The sequence below is a fragment of the Colossoma macropomum genome, unplaced genomic scaffold (assembly GCF_904425465.1).
Source record: "Colossoma macropomum unplaced genomic scaffold, Colossoma_macropomum, whole genome shotgun sequence".
NCBI lineage: Eukaryota > Metazoa > Chordata > Actinopteri > Characiformes > Serrasalmidae > Colossoma > Colossoma macropomum.
Genome location: NW_023494792.1, coordinates 44,773,781 through 44,794,191, shown reverse-complemented (window position 1 = coordinate 44,794,191; position 20,411 = coordinate 44,773,781). Strand labels below are relative to the sequence as shown.

General features: G+C 37.6%; 1 protein-coding gene across 1 annotated transcript in view; it reads right to left on the bottom strand.

Annotated features, from left to right (window-relative positions):
• Nucleotides 1-597: 597 nt before the first annotated feature.
• The window catches only part of scyl2 (SCY1 like pseudokinase 2), a 32,129-nt gene continuing 12,315 nt past the window's right edge, over nt 598-20,411 (bottom strand). The window contains exons 5-18 of the mRNA XM_036577319.1: nt 19,870-20,019; nt 16,819-17,040; nt 15,467-15,583; nt 14,884-15,009; nt 14,121-14,297; nt 12,525-12,647; nt 12,002-12,115; nt 11,659-11,791; nt 10,814-10,932; nt 10,603-10,703; nt 7,492-7,570; nt 7,300-7,389; nt 6,326-6,445; nt 598-5,740 (exon numbers count right to left, since the gene is read on the bottom strand). Coding sequence (XP_036433212.1) covers nt 5,102-5,740; nt 6,326-6,445; nt 7,300-7,389; nt 7,492-7,570; nt 10,603-10,703; nt 10,814-10,932; nt 11,659-11,791; nt 12,002-12,115; nt 12,525-12,647; nt 14,121-14,297; nt 14,884-15,009; nt 15,467-15,583; nt 16,819-17,040; nt 19,870-20,019 — 2,310 coding nt within the window. The 3' untranslated portion in view covers nt 598-5,101. The remainder of the gene's footprint in view (nt 5,741-6,325; nt 6,446-7,299; nt 7,390-7,491; nt 7,571-10,602; nt 10,704-10,813; nt 10,933-11,658; nt 11,792-12,001; nt 12,116-12,524; nt 12,648-14,120; nt 14,298-14,883; nt 15,010-15,466; nt 15,584-16,818; nt 17,041-19,869; nt 20,020-20,411) is intronic.

Genomic DNA, 20,411 nt, shown 5'->3' with positions numbered 1-20,411 from the left:
AATGTCATATGTTGTTCAGTAATATAACAGTGTCATGTTACCATTACTAGTTGTCATGACATCAAACACTGACATCTGTCATGATGGCCAACTAGAGTAGACAGCAAAAATTAGCTGTTGACATGAAAAACTGACGTCTGACATGATAATCAGCAGTAATAGTAACATACACTGTTATATGACAATTAATGACAGCACATGACATCTGCCATGACATCTTCATGGCATGGTTATATCAATGCAACTTAGCAGGATTCAAGTAAAGTGTTAGAAAAATTTCTTATTTTCTTCTATTGGAATGCGTTGGCACCCAAACAGAAAAGGGGTATAAAAGGTATGAGTGGAATAGATACTGGTGCAAACTGGAGATGATTTGCTGGTTCAAATTTTTGGTGCCATCTTCATCTTCTTACATACCAGCTGCTTCACAGGCTCCACGACGTCTTTCCCCAGATGTCTTCCCAGACAATAATATTCATAGGTTTAGCAAAAAATAAAAATGTGAATTTTTAGAAATCTAGTACTGCCTATAATACACTATGCATGTATCTGAGAATTTCATACATCAGTTTAATCTCCACAAAAAATAGCAATTTCTTCATTGTTTCCCATTACTCGAAGAGCTTTATTCAAACCTTCAAACTATTCATCAGATCTATTCTTTCTGACCAAAACTATACAATGCAATTAGAAATGTACACAATCGGTCTGTTCGATGAAGTGATCAAAAGGCATTAAAGAGAATGTCAACATGTGTATTTTGATAAATATTTACAGATTTTCATGAAAACTCTCAACTTCAGACAATACAACCTCGTAACACAATACAAAGTTCACAAAGATGCCACGTTGTACACATATTACATTGGTAGAATATAAAGGTTCTGATAGAAGAATAAGCTTTCATTTGTTTTGTTTCCATTCATTTAGGTGTCAAACTGGTTGCACTGGCAATCAGAACTGGGCCATTTGACTGGAGATAAAGTCCAGTTTTCCATAAAGAAATTTCTGAATTACAAATATGTGGTATGGTTGCACCAAAGGTTTTCTTACATTAACTCTTAACTACCTCATAATTCAATGGAACTGCTTTATGTTGTATTTTCAAATTGCTGTAGTGATGATAACCCAGTGTGTCATTTATTTATTGAAACTAAAGCCCAGATACTGCCCATATATGAAAACTGTATGTGCTAAAACACTCATTCACAGCAAGCCTTTTACAAAACCCCTTCAAAAGACCTATTATTGCACACCTCTCTTCATAAGGCTTATTTTCTCCATTCATACACTCATAGAGGTCCCCTTTGAGAAAGTGATCTGAAGATAATATATTAAAAAAATCCTAACTGATATCAAATTAATCTCAATATATTATACACTTCATTCAATATGATATGTAAATACTATACACAGTTCTAGAAGAGTGGCTCGCCATGTTGCAGCTATTTCTATTTGGTCATGATGAGGAATTAAAGGTTAAGTTGGTGTTTTTTTTTTCTTTTTTAACCCTCTACCCACTCTGTCCCGATGCTACTGTCACACGGGCTCCTGTGCAGGTATGATCAGTAACATGCAACCAAAGAACAAAACATACGTTACATACAAAGAGGACACCAGTTGGACAAACATGGGTACTAACAGAACGTATACTGCTGTTCTAATGAAGCTTTTAAAGGCCAGTAAAGCACGACTAAATTCCTAATCAAACACTATCAATGGCAGTTAACTTTATTCCTTTAAGGATTTATTAGATTTATATGCAACTTTATTGGCATTTAAGGGCTTCTATTTAATTATTAAAATAACCAAAACAATCTCCAGTATGGTCTGTGCACCATCAATGCACTTTCATCAAACTGCAAGTTTGATTTAAAAAAAAAAAAAATTCTGCACCGTTCCTCAAACTGCAGATTATACTCCAGTGTGCAACTCATATCGACTCTCCAACAAAGAAAACTCTCACTCTCCCTCTTTCCTTAACCACAACTACACAGTAGGGTAAAAATTTATATTTGAGTTTAAACAGATTACTAGGGCTGACCCGAACTCGGATATTTGTTTGTTGTATTGGTATCAGTTTTTTTTATTCAGTCTTTGAAAGCATCAACATTTTTAAGACACAAAAAAATGAAAAAAATCAGCCAAAACTACAACAGATACTTCTTATCAACAGAAGTGTTTGTGTAAAACAGTGCTTGTTTTACACATATATATGTATGTGAGTGTGTGTGTGTATGTGTGTGTATGTATGTATGTATGTATGTATGTATATGATTGAGGCCGCTGAAGCTAAAAGAGTAGAGGCGCCTCAGAAAGACATCACAATTTAAATAAACAGACAATTAAAAGAATGCTCTGTGCAAAAGTTGCAGTAAGTGGCTGGTATACAATGGAGGCACAACAGGTTTGATGAATCATCCACTTGATAGGCTACATGCCTTACATACTAGGTTTAGTTTGAACTGCAGTGATGTACATTCTTAAGATTTAATTATGTAGTAATTATGAAATGCAAAAATTGTTTTCAAAGTTTCATTGGTTTTGAGAACGGATTTTCGAAACATGCTGTAAAATGCTGTTCGGGTCAGCCCTACATACTACTGATGTGTTCAGTTGCTGAAATAAATGCATCTTTAGGTGAATATGGTTCAAACCACATCTTAAAAGACTAGATGTGAATGATTAGTGCAAGGAAAAGATTAGCTAAATGACAAAAAGCATATATAGCCTAATTTGACAGCCTGTATAAACAAAGCCAAAGGACTGTCATCTCAAATCTTCTCAGTGGTGGAATAGTATGATGCTGTCTCCTGGATGGACAGCAATTAATAAAATATTTCTGTGTTTTTTTTAACCTGATCTAGGTCTGCTGCATCTGTAGCACACAGTTGACTACCACAGACAATTTCCCTGTACTCAAAAAAGAAAACCAACTGACTCATAGTACACTTATAACAGAAGCCAAAAGTAGGTGCTGAAACCAAGTGGGTTCCAAGAGAGAGAACTAGGGATGCACAATAATATTGGAATGATATTGGTATCAGGAGATATTTGCATAAATATCTAAATATTACCTAAATACTAAATATATTAAATATCTAAATATTAAACATCAGACTGATGTTTCCATTTAGCCAATATTTCAAACGATATTTGACGATGTATTTGCTGTACACCAGAAGAGCAGAGCATTTAGGTCATAGGTAGATACATACATGAAAAATATCAGATTGCACTGACCTACAACTTCCATATCAGTTCATCCCTATAAAGACCATGTTGAAATTACTTCCCCTGGTAATCACCTGCACACTACAGATGAAGCAGACAGAGATTAGACTGAAAAAAGCTGGAGTATTCCTCTAATTCTTTAAGAGGTTTTCCAATAAAAAGCCTTTAAGAGGTTTTCAAATAAGTAGGTAGCTCAGAGTGAGTGAATGTGGAGGAGAGGGAAAAAAAAAGTGCAAAGAGAAACTGAGGAATGAGTAAGACAGAACCTGTACTTACTAAGGCCTGGGAATGTGATGTCATGACGTAGTGTCTTATGGGGATCCGCCATTGTGGCAGGGTTAGTCAGTCTAGGGTGGTTCTGAATATTTGAATGAATCTTTATGTCTGACCTGCTTTCCTTGATTTTGACTGATCTGAAGCCCATAGACTCAGTATATAGGTTTGCCGAGCTGACTAGCATGTGGATCTTGATGAGTACCAGATAAAATATGAGAGCAACAGAGAGCAGCAGTTTCATTTAACTGTCTGGACGCAGCTCTTGTTAAACTGCACATGGGAAACATCACAGTGTGGATAAACATCAAACTCTTGCTCATTTTATTGATCTAATCATATAGATATAATGAAATAAAACCTTCAACATCATTTAGCAGATTTATCACATTTGGTATTGGCTATCTAACTCAAACTCACTGTTTCCCAGCTAAAAAGATACAAGGTGAATTAAGTTATGATGAACCTATTCTAGTAACATTAGCTGATGTGTTAGGTGATTAGCATTTGGCTGTTTCTCTTCAAGACTTTATATTGACTGTTGTTAGTTTGCTAACAATCTAGGCAGTGTTTGCTAAAAGTCTGCCTATACATTCAGCGTCTGAGTGAAATATGCCAAAAACTGGGTGAAATCTGCCAGTAACTAGAGAAATAGGGCAGTGGCTGACTAAAATCAAAGGTTGTATAAATCCTTTCTAGTAAAATATGGCAGTGACTAAGTGAAACATGCCAATAAGTGAGTTAAATATTTTAAAGATTAAGTGAAATATGAGAAGGAAAACATCTGCAAGTTAAATCTGCCAGTGGCTGAAGGGGAATACCCATTCATAAACTGTACATGGACTTAATTCATTTCACTTTGGGAGTTTGTATGGATCCACACCGTCAGCAAGGTTAATTCTATCCATATAAGATTTGTTCAGCATCACTCTGGAGTGGGTTAAGATGCACCATCTTTTCATTTGATTCACTTTTATGCAGGACACGTCTGAAAAACCACAATAAAATAGCAATCTCTATGACTATCACAGTGAGTATGAGTATCTGTAGGATGTACACAAAGAACGAACCCCACCAATATAGCGGAACGATCCCATAATACAGCACAATGTGACATTGTTTCCCAAGCCCTATAGAGAAGGGAATTAATACTCTCTTCCTCACTGAAGGATGCTTTTTTGTTCCACACCTTGCCTTTTGACTCCTCATTTTGGATAATTCCAGCCCAGATGCTAGCGTATGTGAAGAGTGATCAAACCAAAACAACACATTCACATCCAGTATGCAGTATTGAGGCAGGATATCAGTAAGACAAGTGTGACCTGTAGAAATACACATGACCCTGCCTGTTTAAGGCTGGTGGCCATCTTCTGATTGACTGCGGCTCAACAAAAAAGGTCCACCACGAGAAATACATGACTCAAAATAGACCAGATGCAAAACAAAATGAAACAATGGTCCGTTAAGATGGACTATATTGACCTTCTTCACCGTTATATCTCTGTTATCGCCGACACTGTTGATATTGTTTCGTTTAGAGCTCTCTTTGCTAGGCAAATGGAAACAAGAACGACAGTCAGACTTTTTTTTTTTTTTATCCAAAGAGATCTTTCAGATCAGTGTTGACTGATGTGCTCTGTTTCAGCATCCCTGTGTTCATGGTGGGGGCAGTGGCAGGTTGTGAGAAGTTCTGTGGGTTAAAGAAAGGGTTAGCCTGCATTCCAAACCCACCTTGCACCCCCGGCATCCCCATTGGTGCTGCCTGCATGCCTGCAGTCTGCGTGGGATGACCTGTACCGAACTGGTTGAGCCAGGGGGACGGTGCTGCGGCACCTGTGGCAGGCTTGGAGGCCATTTGGTTCAAGCTGACTTTGGGTTTGTTAGCAGAGAAGAGAGAATCCAGGGCCGACATGTCTGGAGGCTTGCTGGGCTGATTCTGGTTCTGTGTGAGGGTGCTGAAATTCGGGGTGCTGGTGGTGGTGGCCATACCCCCATATAGGCCAGGGGTGGCCGGCCGCATGCCCATACCCACGCCTCCTGTTTGGAAGCCCATGGTGGAGTTGAAGCCATTACTGATGGCGCCCATGGTGGCCATGCCGCTCATGGCGGATCCACTAGAGAAACCAGAAGAGAGTGTACCAGTCTGCATGGGCGTTGTCCGAGGACCAGAGTTCAGGGATAAGCTGTTGAGTGAGGTCATGTTGTTCAGTAGACTGCTGGTCAAGTCCTTTGCCTGGGAAAGAAATCAATACAGTATGACTACACAAACACCCAAGTGTTTCATTCAAAATGCAAAATGGTCTGAAATGTTTAATAATCTAGGAAATGTCAATGATCTGTAATATTTTACAAAAATAGTTTTATAGCTATATCACACTTGAAATATACAGTCATATTCATAAGTGTAAACCCCTACGGTCAAATTACAGGTTTGCATATTGGAGGAGAAAAAATTAGCAGAAAATATAAAATGTGTCATAACTTTTGCACATTATTTTCCCAATATGTTAAATTCAATATGTAAATAAACAGTAACTGCGTTAAAATTGACGTGGAAGTTATATGCACACAATACAAATGAAAAAATTAATGGTTTTAATGGTTCTTTCCATGCTTAAATGGTTCTTCTCTCATTTTCATTTTATATCTTGAAAAATGTGTATAAAAGTCACATAAAGCAAGATAATGATATTAAACATAAAATTTATGTTTAAATTTCATGTTCGCTGCTCATAAAGTGAACACTATTCTCTCCAAACTGAGTCTCCAAAATGAGAATGAGTGTGCACATGCATGTGAGAAAGATAGAGTAAGGAACCTGTGTAGTAGTTGTGGCAGGTTTGACGCTCTGTGGTGCCAAAGGTTGCTGGCTCCTTAGTTTTGCTGCCTGCTCCTGCTCCTTAGCCAAACGCTGCTTCTCTTCCAGAGTCAGAGAAACCTTTAAACATACATACACACAAAGTTAATGGAATCTAAATTCAAAAGTAACAGGACAATCTTAACTCCTTAAACTCTAGAGGTCTGTATGTGGGTCTGCACTTCGATTCTTTACTCTTATACCTACATAATTTACAGATTATAGCTTCATAGTTACCAAATCATTTATAACAGTTGATGAATAATACATTTTCAGATTAATAATAGAGTAATAAAAAACACATACACATTATATAGTAAATGGAAGTAAGTTATTTTAAGGAGTATACAGCACCGTTATTAATCTTCATATTAAATAAATAATTGTTATTTAGTTACAACGTACAACATGGTGTAATGGCCTATTCACAAGAATTTTTCAGACACAACGCAAATTTTAAACGTAGTGGAACCTTCACACCAAGTCCCACAGGAACTTGGGAGTAAGTTGGAAAAAGAAGGAAAATCGTGTGCAAAAAGGTCTTAAATTGAAATCAAAATGTGAGTTAATTGTCTATCAACATAAAATATTTTGGGAACTAAGAAAAGTAATTATCTATTTATCGCCATTTCTTGTCATACAATTACTGTAAATAGCTATTTTATTTTTGAGCAGCACTTTTTGAATTTGGGACATTCTCGATACGTTCTCAGTCACTATGGAATCATCACAAACCGGTTTTATATTTATGAAAACAGTGATTCCAGACTTTTTAAAATCATGAGTATACATGAGTCCTTGATGTGTTATGAAGTATACTATTTACTATAATGGTCTGCTTACATATTTTAATTTACAGTTGTAAAATGTTGCAGATATATGCCATCTGTTTTTTTGCTGTCTCTGTGTTATGGATATGCCAGATGGGGACTTACTCTAGAGGGTTGAGAGACGGTAGAGGAGGAGCCGTTTTCTTTTCCATTCACACCTGCACTCACTGAGCTCCCGCCAAAGATCTCGTCAATCTGAAAAGAAAAGGTCATTTCTTTACAGTGTCAAATGTCAAACACACACATTACATGGTTTAGTAATTTTAGGCCAAACAGTGAAGCCAGAATAGAACTCACATCTCGAACTTGACTAGCTGGATTAGGGTTGTTCTTTGCCTCATCTGAAGTGTTCATTTGGTTGGAGAGGTTCAGGCTTCTAAGAGACATAATATTTGCTTCAACAATTTAGCACAACACAGTTCTTCGCAAAGACGGGGTGGGCAATAAGACAATATCATTGTTATCTCAACAAATTACATTACAATATACTTTCCATACACAACTGCATTATTTTGTTGCAAGGCTGTTCAGCTTTTAAAGAACATTGGCAAAAGTAAACACTGTGATCTGTAACCTGTGATCATAAGTGTGTTTTTTTCTTCATTCTTTGTAATTGTAACTACACGTGTGTTCATTTACCATGTCTACTGTGATTTTGCAGTCTATTTTGAGTAGTAGGATTTCAGGAAAAAAAGTTTTAAAGAGTTTAAAAAAAATAAATTAAAAAAATAAAAGCCTTCAAAATCTTTCAAGTACTCATACAGCATTTATTATAGTGGTTTGTTTATCGTCACTGTCAGAACAAAAGGTTGCATCTCCGAAATGGTAACTTTTCAGGGGAAAGAAAAAACTCTGAATGAAAGTTAATGGAACAAGATTATTTTCCAAACAATCTGGAGCATTTCTATTAGCCTGACCATCATGAAAGTTTAACATAGTGTAAATGGCAGTTGACATGTTAAAAATATGTTTAAAAAACATAATAATAAAAAAAATGGAGCTACATTCATTCGGACAGCACTGTTATGCTACTAACATTGGCAAATTATAATTTACAACAGTACTTATTACAATCTGTATTTATGCAGATACACACACGTGTATAATCTTGAATACATTTGATTTTCTCTTTGAAGTGCTTTGTTAACTACCACGATAGTCAGAATGGAGCCCTGTCCTTGAGCCTGTGTTTTCTATCTCTCTCTCTCTCTCTCTCACTCTCAAAAAGAAAGAAAAGCCAAGCCTAGCAGGGTCTGCATTGAGCTTCATGGATCAAGCTCAAACAGCATAATGCAGTCAGGCATTCACCACTTTATTCCTCTTTGGACTGAAGACCTTATAAGACAAAGTCTGCAACTCAAATAAAGCATAACAGACAATTTTACAAGTGCTGATTTTCATCCTCATGCACACTCCAGCACTGTTTACTACAGAACCTATTTATTTTAAAAATAAATAAATAAAATGAACGATCACAGTCCTATCCAGAATGAAAGCATTGTTGGAATGCCTGGGGGGGAACGGCTGATTCAAGGATGTTGCCATGGCAACAGCTCTGGCTACTTTTCTAACTTTGAGGAATGAAGCCTGAGAGAGTTCACTCCTCACCATCAGAGCCTTTCAAAGACAGAATTGTGCCACTGTGCTTTTATTTGTTAGGGGTCAATTTATGAAGCTCGAAATAGTTCCCAAACTTTACCCTTTAATTTTATTGCAATCCTCATTTGTTATAAATGTCTACTTCTTTGACTACATTAATTAGTCAAATAAATAATAATTATATTAGTTTTACATAACAGAATTTTACACATTTAAGTGAGAAATTATTTGGCTGATTTTAGCTGGTAACTTGTAGTTAATGTTTGTTCACATACATGTCTACACAGCAGGAAGGAAATTATGAAGCGATTACCAATCTAGCAGTTTCCATTTAACGATATAACAGCCAAATTAACAATTGTTCATATTTTATTTGGACTGAAAACTTGTTCACTAAAATGATACATGAAGTCCAATTCTTTAGCATTCAACAGTGAGGAATCATATGTTGTATTAGAACTTCCAACTGCTGTTATTTTATTCGATTATAAACGTGTAGGTTGAAATACAGTAAGCTAGACACCAGAAAGTGTTTTAAGACGTTTCATTCAATATGTCAGTTTTTTAAACAATAAATAATATACAACAAATAAATATTATTAAAAATATTAACTTTGCCTACAACGGTAACTGAAACCAAGCTGTAAAGTAGTAGCATCCTAACAAAATGTTTTGTACATGCCTCTTCAACAAACTGGTTTTATATTGTTGAAAGTGACTGCAGTGACTTTTTAATGGTGATTAGTTAGCCAGATAAAATTACTGTGACTATGATACGACTATGGTCACCAGCCATTTCTTTGACAGTAAATGTAAGAGCATGTGTTTCTGCCCCAAGGTCGTAATTAATACGACCGGAAAAATATTATCCTAATTTAAAGGCAATAACCGGCTCACACGGCAACTGCTGACTCTTTCCCTCACTGATGGACAGTTACGGTAGGGAATCAGTAAAACGCAGAATATGAAGGGGTACAGTATAATGCCAGCCAATGCAAATACTCACAAACAAATAGGGAAATTTTAATGGTCAGTGCAGGATGGCGATGTGTGAACAGAAGCTGGTACATCACAGGGACAGCTGAGTAATGTATTGGCTTCTGTTGTTTTTAGAGTCAAGTATTCTGTTGCTATGAGAGACAAATAACACTGTAGTGTATTACTATAGAGGCATACCGCTTGAAAAAGGTTGCTGGCAAAAGGCAACATTTCTGTGACTATTTAGTTTTTACAGTCAAGTTTTCAGGTTTCACGTGGGGGGTAAAGTGGGAGAATTTGGTACATTATTCAGAAATCATTTTAATAGGACTTTCAAGGCAAATGCGAATGAGTGCATCGTGGTAAAATACCATTTAAGTGCTGTATGTCGTCACTGTTGCGACCAAACCTTGTGTCTTAATTTTTTACGTTTTTCTTTTTTTGACATCCTGTGTCTTGGAACGGTCCTGTACATTGTGTCATAATTTCATGATAAATGGACCAAAAAATGCTCCAAACTGACTTGTAATAAATAATTTCTCAATTAATTTACTTTGAGTTAAGAACTTTTTTCCCTTCTCCTGTAAAGTTACCTGTGAATATACAAAATGTTGTTCTGACACTGACAATATGTGACTGATGCAAAGCACCCACTGAATATTTAAGGTGAAGGCATGCCAGTAATGTACTGGGCACTGAGTGTGAAAAGTGCTTAAGTAAGCTGCAGACTGCTGCAACATTTTATGCAGGATAGGAGAATTATGAATAAGGCAGGATGATTTCTAAAGATGATAGAGGATGATGAGAAGTGAGAAGAGAATTGGCAGGCACCTCTGCTGTTCCTGCATGCTGTGGAGCTGCTCCAGTTTGGTCTTATGCTCCGCTTCCATTCGACTCAGCATCTCTCTGATCACAGCCATGAAAGAATTAAACTGAAACACAGTCAATCGGAGAATCAGTCAAAGAGCCTAAAACAAGTGCACTGGTGAATGTATGTGCTTTTATACATTTTATAAATTATACATATTTTATGAGTGTTTACCTGATTGAGGTTAAGGTTGTTGTCAATACTAAGAGAAACTAAATGAGGCAGACTTTTCCCTGCAAGGTGCTCTTTTGGGATGCCTAGTTTCTTATGGGTAAAAGTGCACTTGTAGATGCCTGAAAACCTTAATTGGTGTCATTGCAGTTCTGCTCACAACTAAATGAAATTAGCAAATTCCACTGATTTCACCGAAGTCATTCAGAGTGGTTTGATGAGAAATGCGTCACTGTAAAGAAACCCGACTACTCAAGATTTTCTTTACAGAGGTGGTGATAGGAACCAGGGGTCACAATGTCTACAATGCAAATATCCATTTTTGTGTGAACTTCTTAGTTTTTAAATGTAATGCTGATGATGTCAAATAGTGGCAAATGTGAAAAAATTTCTTTTTCTTTGCCTGCTGTGTACCGCCACTATGTATTTTGCAGAACCGCCATGTGGCAGAGTTGCCATGAATTGCCATGTATTTAAAAAAAAAAAAAAAAAACACGCACAGGTCAAAACTATAGTAAAAAAATGTCTCACGTATCAAGCCGCATATTCATAATTTCACGTAATAGCTTTCTGTGATGTAGCTTTTAGAGGCATTAAACTGTTCAGGCGTCTGGTTCCTATCACCACCACTGTGAACATTTCTGACACGGTAAGTTTCTCTAGAACTGCTACTGCTACTACTACTACTACTACTACTAATAATAATAATAATAATAATAACAATAATAGTAATCATAACAACAACAACAACAACAACAACAACAATAATAATAACAATAATAATAACAATTATTATTACAATTATAATAATTATAAAGTAAAGGTATAGTAAAGGTATAAAATTATACCCAGAATGCCCATGAGTACAGCTGGCTCTCGGGAAGGTATCTGCTGTAAGAAGGGCAGGATTTCATCAATGACAAACCATTTATCCAGATACTCCAGAATCTTCCCCAGGCACACCAAAGAGTTTACTCTCACCTACAAGCACAGAGACATCCAGAACATCAAGAACACAGATTTCACAGACGACATAAATGTTGTGAGACAGTCAATGTCGATAATGTATAAATATGTAGACTTTTTTAACATGACCATCATCAATTGTGCTACGTTCTAAATGATGCAAGTCTGATGTGTGGTAGCGTTCAGAATAAGGCTGAATATCAAAAGAAAGCATGCATGACTCACAGCCAATGAGGAGGTCTGTAAACACGCTGATTTAATGCGAGGGATAAGTGCGTTCTTCATGGATGGATAGTCAATCAGATTAGCAAAGGTGGGAATGATATTCAGGCACAGTTCCTGTGAACAAAACATATAATTATTTAAACATATTAACCGTTTTGTACTGTCTGACCAAAAGGTTGTAAAGATAGCTCATGTTATCGTTAAGTTGATTTAGCAAATTAACGCTACTGTAGGAAAAAAGTTACAGTTAAACTGTAAAATGTCATGAAGCAACAAACGAACGAATGAAAGTGGTTACTTAATCAATTTGCTGTTGCACCTAAATAAAACCAGGGAAATTAAAACCTGCTTCAAATCTTCAGAAGGATGTTGCAGTCATTATTTTAGGTTTAAATAGTTTAGAAAAATAAAACATTTGGGGGAATATTATTTATAAAATAATTGTTTATTTTTTAAAACAACGGCTCTCGCCGAAAGGCATTGAGCTTTGTAGTATGTTTAATATTGCTTATTGTATGGCTACCTGGATCTGAGTTGAGGGAGCCTCCAGTGCTCTGTAGACCATTGGGAGCACGCAGTTCTTGATGTCTTCAGGGGGTGTTTTGGTCAGAAGCAGGTCCATCTTTTGTAAGAATATCAGTAAGATCTGAACACATAAAAAGAGAGCAAGGGAAGAGGGGGATGAGAGGCGGGGGGATGCACAATTCGCAAACACAGATTCCCATGAAAGAACAGCAAAAGAAATAAAGAGTAAATGTGCTATAAAGGCACCTACTGTTAGGGTGGATTTTCATTAGGGCAGCAACAATTAGTCAACAATCACAGATTAAAATTTTTATTTAAATTTGAACAAAAAGTGGTCTATAAAGTTGATATGACACACAGGGTCATTTACACAAAGTGCAATACAATAAATGAAATGTAGCAGGGCAATGTAGCTTCCATTGCTTAAATGCATTATAAAATTGTCTGCCATCGCTCAACGGAAATTTGAAGGATGGTGAGGCTGTGACGGGACAAAATGAGAGGATGGCAGAAGGCATAATGATTCAATTAGCCAATTTGTTAAATAATAGTTGATAGGTGAATTGACATTAGTTGCATCCCTAATCTGCAGTAATAATCAATATTCAACTGAGAGGGAATACTATAAGGTACTGCTACATAATCTTCTTAGTTAAGTAATACTGTAATTATTGGAAGCTACTGGCAGGGCACTGAATTAACTGCAGCAAAGTTATGGGAACTATCAGAACAGGCTGAACGACATGTTCATAAAGGCCACTCACCATGTTGCTGGCCTGAGAGCATGAAAGAAAGAAGTAAAGAGACAAGCTCAGAGGAAGCGATACAGATTTTGGAACAAACAGGGCATCGATGAGTGAGTGTGTTTGTGTGTGTGTGTGTGTGAGAACGTCAGCGTATACTATGAACACATTGGTAATTACCAATGGAAGTGTTTTGGAAACACTACATGGTTTTATGGCAAAACCATTTATTTTTGGTTGCTCAGGTCAGGTTAACGTACTTTAAAATACAGCACTGGGCAAAAGCCTTTTATCTCAGCAGTAAAAATTCATTTGGTCAAAAAAACACTAATATTATTAATACTAGTATTTATTCAATAAACCGCAATATTTTATGTATATTAATGTGTTCATTTAACCCTTAACAACTTAATTTTCAACAGCCCAGTATTACTTGTAATCATGATCCAATACCAATTTGGCTAATATGTGCTTGATTAATTAAAGTCAGGTGGGCTGCTGATGTTTAACAAACCCATGTGATGGCTACTGCAGAAGAACAATAAAATATTTTACTTTTTGCTGCATTATGCATTTATTTTAATGTTACATAGGGTTTTAGTGCCAAAAACTCACTTACTGTCCACATAAACAGTTTTAAACCATTTGTGTATAAGTGTATAAGACTTTTACACAGTACTGTACATAACATATGGGACATTATTATTGTATATCATTATTACTTACATACATAACACATTTGGGACATATTACACATAGATACATATATAACAAATATGGGACATCTAATTGCATATAGATCAGCCTGACACAGCATAAAAACAAACATGTCTGTGTGTTCCCTGAAATACCTGAATGGGCTCCTGTTGTTTGAACACTGGGGTGAGGTCTGGTAAAATCAGACGAACATATTCCTCCTTTGTACACTCTTCCGCTATTAAAAGCACGTTGGGCAGCACGAACGGCACCATATCAGGGTTCACAAATTCTGAGGTCAGTGCTGGCAAGATCCGGTACACCACCACCCTCTACAGAGCAGAAAACCTCCAGCAGTCAGATTATGGTCTTACAAAAGATGAAACACAAATATTGAAGCACAGCCATATATGTTTCTTTTAAAAGAATGTGGGTAAAAGGTAATGATAATTCACTTGAGAGCCAATGTGGTGTTCTCTATATTGAAGCATATTATATGGTAAAATGTATTTATGTGCTATCAGATATCCAAAAAAATTAAAATGTCAGCCAATAACTGAACCAAAAAAAATATAATTATCAGACTTGTACTGTAATAGTTGCATACAAGAACAAAAAAGGTAAAATATGTTCATTTTCAGGTATCAATATTGGCCCAGAAATTCCATTTCGGTGCATAATTAGCATTCACAAACAAATTACAGCAAAATTATCAAAAAATAGATCACTAAAGGACCAGTTCCTAGACACTGATTAAGCCTAAGCCTAGAATAAAAAGAACTTCCAATTGTGATTCACCATTGGCAGTGCAGTTTAGTCCAAGACTAGACTTAATCCGTATCAAGGAAAATGACTCTAAATGATGAAGCACGAAAACCAGCACAATGTGTCCAGCTAGACACAGTCACTCCTCCTTGCCTTGGGAAGCTTGGGCAGAACTTTGGGGAGGCCTTTGTAGAACTGTGACTTCTGTAAATTGTCTCTCTGGAAGAGGGAGTCGAAATACTGCAGAGTCACGGCTCCAACATCGTCAAAGAAAGGGATCTGAAAAGAACGCAAACACAGACGTGTGAAATCTGCAAAAGAGTCATAACACTTCTATTCCTGGTGCAATTATGTGATGCAGAGATTGCATTTTCCCTTCTGCAACAGACCTGATTCCACTCATAAGCTTTAGCAAGACCTTCCTATGTTGAATTAGTGGTGTTACAGCAGGGCCCTAAAGCATCTAAGAGACTGAGATAGATAGATGGCTAGACAGATATACTCTATTTGTCCTCAAGGCCAAATTTGGGACCTCCAGTAGCAAAAAACATGGGACATTATATGCATATCATAAATAGACAAAATTCCATATGCATTTACATACACACATACTACATGAAGACATCAATGCATAAACAGGACAGAGTACAGAAAATGGACAGAAACATTCAAATTCAGTTCCACACCAGTGACAACACTGCTGCAACAGCCTCATGCCAAGAGAAAAAGCACTCACCTTTGTCATCTGGTCGGCATCTGGTCTCACATTGGCCGTGACACTCAGCAGCATCTTGACATGCTCTCGCACCTCCTCCGGGATCTGGCTCAGCACTCCCGGACTCAGACGACTCAACTAAAACAAGATCAAAAAAGATTTTAATTTCAAAGTTATAATTACACTTATAATTCAGCTTTTCCTAAAACTAGTGGGACGTTCACAGGCTTCGTTGGCACAGCAGGGCAAATAAGATCTGTCATGTAAATATAATTTTTGGAGTTCAGTGTTCAGATTTAAAGTTGCAAGCGACCAAATCCGATCTGTATGGCCAGACTGTAGTCACAATCATCTGCATATCCAGGTTGCTTGTTATAACAATGACTCACGTGAGTACATTTGAAACCACATAAAAATTACGACTGGAAATACAATACAATTCCATATAGCTTCTTGCCCTTCAGACTGAAAAAAGTCTTGCTTAAATCAGATATACCAAAAAAGATTAGATTTGAGTTGTTTATCTAATCAAAGCCATAGTAAAACAAAGATCAAAACTTGGTGGAAACAAGAAAACAAGGGAGCAAACCAAAGCTGACTGATCAAGGCAGGCACAGAAGGCTGAGAGACATTCAAAAAGGCCAATTTTATTAAAGGAATACCACTTGAAACATACCAAATTCCCTGACATGTATAAGCAACTTATTTAACACAATGGCACCAGCTGATACCCAGTAACAATTGGGTCAAAACTGTCAAAAAGGGTGTATAAAAATAAATATTCTGCTCTGATTCTGTAAAAGGGTCTTTTAAGAGCATAATGAATACCAGTGAGTTGTCAAAAAGCAGTTTAGTAATAGGGATGTGCACAGATACTCAAATACTCGGCTAACTGTTTGAGGCGCCAGAATGGGAATACTGAACTCACTCTTTGGGTATTTGTTATGTTTTATCAGAAGAAGACAAAGAAAAGATATAGGCCAACAGTGAAACATGACTGTTTCTCAACAACTCAGACAACTAACATGTTGACACATCGTCCACAGAGGAGAAAATATCACCTGTAAGAAGCTGACCAGTCCTCATCAGCACTAAAAGTGACACTGGCAAGGCACCTAACCCCGAACTGCTCCCTGGGCCCTGGGCCCTGCGGATAGGGCTGCCCACCGCTTCGGGTAAGTGTGCTCACTGTCCCCCTAGTGTGTGTGTTCACCAGTGTGGTGTTTCACTGCACGGATGGGTTAAATGTGGAAGTGAAATTTCCCCATTGTGGGACTAATAAGGGTCACTTGATCTTAATCTTAATTAATAAGACAATTAACAATTATCTTTTGTGATGAAAAGGCCCTGTGCCACATTTTGTACTCACTCACCTGGTCTAGTTGTCTGCTGAAGCTCTTGAAGATGTCCTGCTTGTTGACCTGAAAGACTGGCTTCCCCTCATTGAACACTGCATGCACGATCACTCCCAGTGAGTACATGTCAGAGGCGGAGTCACAGCTGACGGATAGGATGTATTCCGGGGCCACATACTCGGGGTTAGGCAGGCAAAGAGGGGGCAGATTGGGGTCCCACTCTTTACATACATACTTAGGCTATAAGACACAGGAAAAGGATCACATGAATTACTCACCCAGCATTGTTCTGAAAGCTTACAGTGCACAGTACACCATGTTATCATGTTAAGCGGACAATAACTTCCTCCACAGCTGGTAGCTTTATTAGAAACCTTCCACAATTATCAGCTTCTGTCGGCTGTCCATCTGATCCTACCGAGTTAGATATTATGACCAAGCTCTTAGAGGATAATTTTCGATCTACTCTAGATAGTGTGGCCCCATTAAAAAGTAAAATAATAAGGCAGAAAAAACTCGCTTTGGTATAATGATCATACTCGGGCTTTAAAACAGACTGCCGGACAACTAGAGCGAAAATGGCGCCTGACTAAGCTAGAAGTGTTCCAGTCTGCCTGGAAGGAGAGCCTTATAGACTATAGAAGAGCACTTGCTACAGCACGCTCAGCCTACCTCTAGATTACTTTTCAGCACAATCTCCAAAATAACAGAGAAGAAAACAGTTAGTGAACCCCAGATGCCATTAGCCTATAGCAGCAATGATTTTAATGAACTTCTTTAGTGATATAATTAGGCAGAAAATTCAGAATGCACAGTTAAAATCTACAAACCTGCTTCCCCATAATGCCAGGCTCAACCTTGAGAATATTATGATCCCTTTAGAGAGGCTGGAATCATTTACCTTACTTCAAGAAAATGAACTAGTTAAAATCGTTTCTTCCGCAAAATCATCTACTTGTATGTTAGATCCGATTCCTACAGGTTTACTCAAGGAGATTTTGCCAGAAATAACCAAGCCTATTCTCTCAATAATAAACTCCTCTCTTAGCCTTGGATACACCCCAAAATTTCTTAAACTAGCAGTAATTAGACCACTAATTAAGAAAGCTATCTTCAAACTATCAAATTATAGACCCATCTCGAATCTCCTCTTTATATCTAAGATCTTGGAAAAAGTTGTAGCAAAACAATTAAGCTCCTATTTGCATAGGAATCAAATACACTCTCGTGTCTCTGTTAGTCCTCCTCGATCTTAGTGCGGCATTTGACACAATAGACCACGCTCTTATTAGATAGACTAGAAAACCTTGTAGGAGTAACAGGAATAGCTCTTTGCTGGTTCAGGTCCTACCTCACTGATCGCTATCAGTCTGTTAATATAAACGGTGAATCATCTGCCCTTGCAAAAGTAAAGTATGGTGTTCCACAAGGCTCTGTTTTAGGACCTGTATTATTCACACTATATATGCTACCACTGGGCACCATTATCAGTAAACACGGCATAAATTTCCACTGCTATGCCGATGACACTCAGTTATATTTAGCAAGCGAACCGGATGATAAAATTAAACTTGGCAAGATTGAGGACTGTATAAAAGACCTGTGTAAAAGACTGGAGGTTGAGTAACTTTCTCCTTCTTAACTCGGATAAAACAGAGGTTCTACTTCTTGGTCCAAAAGCAGCTAGAAACAAACTGTCTAATTTTACACTTAAACTTAACAATTTCTCAGTTGCATCAAGCTCACCTGTAAAAAATCTTGGTGTCATGATAGACCCTGATCTGTCCTTCAACACACATATAACTAATATTACTAAAACAGCCTTCCTGCATCTCCGCAATATTGCTAAATTGAGAAATGCATTATCTCTACAGGATGCAGAAAAGCTAGTTCATGCATTTATTACTTCAAGACTAGATTACTGTAATGCCCTGCTGGCTGGATGTTCGAGCAAAAGCCTTAACAAGCTTCAGCTAGTCCAGAATGCTGCAGCCAGAGCTCTTACTAGAACCAGAAAGTTTGACCAGATCAGCCCAGTTTTATCAACCTTACACTGGTTACCAGTTAAATTTCGCATTGATTATAAAATTCTCTTACTGACTTACAAAGCTCTGAACGGACTCGCCCCTCAGTACCTGAGTGAACTTCTCTCTCACTATGAACCATCACGCCTACTTAGATCACAAGGCGCTGCTCACTATTAGTACCTAAAATTAATAAAGTTACGTCAGGGGGGAGAGCCTTCTCATACCAAGCCCCCCAGCTTTGGAATAGTCTTCCTGTTAATGTTCAGGACTCAGACACAGCCTCAGTGTTTAAGTCTAAGCTAAAAACTTACTTGTATAGTCAAGTCTTTGGAATTAGTCAGTTCTATACCTGCCAGTCTCCGCTGCTCTGCTAACACTTTGATCTGTGATCAGTCACCCATTACAGAACTGACTCTCTGTGCGTTCTGATGCTGTTGCCTCTTCTGCCTTGATCGGGTGCCACTGCTGCCAGCCCTCGGGACCAGCGTGACCACCATTGAGCTTCACGCTGTACAATGCCGTGCAAACCTCACCCTCACATCCTGACCCCACTGATGCTGCTGCATAAACTAAACTAATCAAATTAATCATTTGCTCCACCTGTTTTCCCCATTTTTGTACTAACAATGTTTACTATCCGGTGTCGACCAGAGGAGGATGGGTTCCCCTTCTGAGTCTTGGTTCCTCTCAAAGGTTTTTTCCTGTCTCTTAGGGAGTTTTTCCTTGCCACTGTCGCCACTGGCGATGCTCATGGGGGTTTGGACCCGGATTTCTTTTTGTAATGCTGATTTTTTGTTTTGTAAAGCTGCTTTGTGACAACACCTGTTGTAAAAAGCACTATATAAATAAACTTTGCTTGCTTGCTACACTTTTTGTTATTTATGAAAGTGTTCATTAGTATATTGTGATAATTAACCAACAATCTATATTTTGCAGACACGCTACACATTCTTTTTTCTCTTCTACCTCATATTATTCCTAGCTTCATAGCTGCACATTTGCCTGTAAATGACACTAGGGGGCAGCATGAGCTGTTTCTGACCTCAGCGTCAGATGGATTGCTGGAGGAAATGCTGAAATCGAAGCCCATGATCTTCCAGGCTCCACTCTTATTCAGGATGATGTTCTCTGGACACAGGTTACCATGTACCATCTTTACTCCACTGTGCAGAAAGGAAAGGCCCTCAGAGATCTGTGGAGATGGAAAGAGGGAGAAGACAAGAGACCAGCTATAAGCTTCATCTTCTGCTGAGAAACAAGTCTGAAAGGCTACTTTGCGTATACTCAGTACAAACAAACACAACCCGTCATTGTATGTGGTATATTGAGTCTTCGCTATCTATTCAGAATAGGGAGCATAATGTATCATAATTTCAATGTTTTTTAATACTATACTGTGGTAAACAGTGTAACTAACATTTCATATCAAACCACTCTTGACTTTGTATATCAACAATTGAAATATGCAGAAATTTTGTAAAATTGGTGAAGTTCCCTTTTAAAGCTGGTAGGTTTTAGGATCTTTTAGACTATCAAATTATTCTACCAATAGTTTTATACAGAGAAGTACTTATAAATATGTGC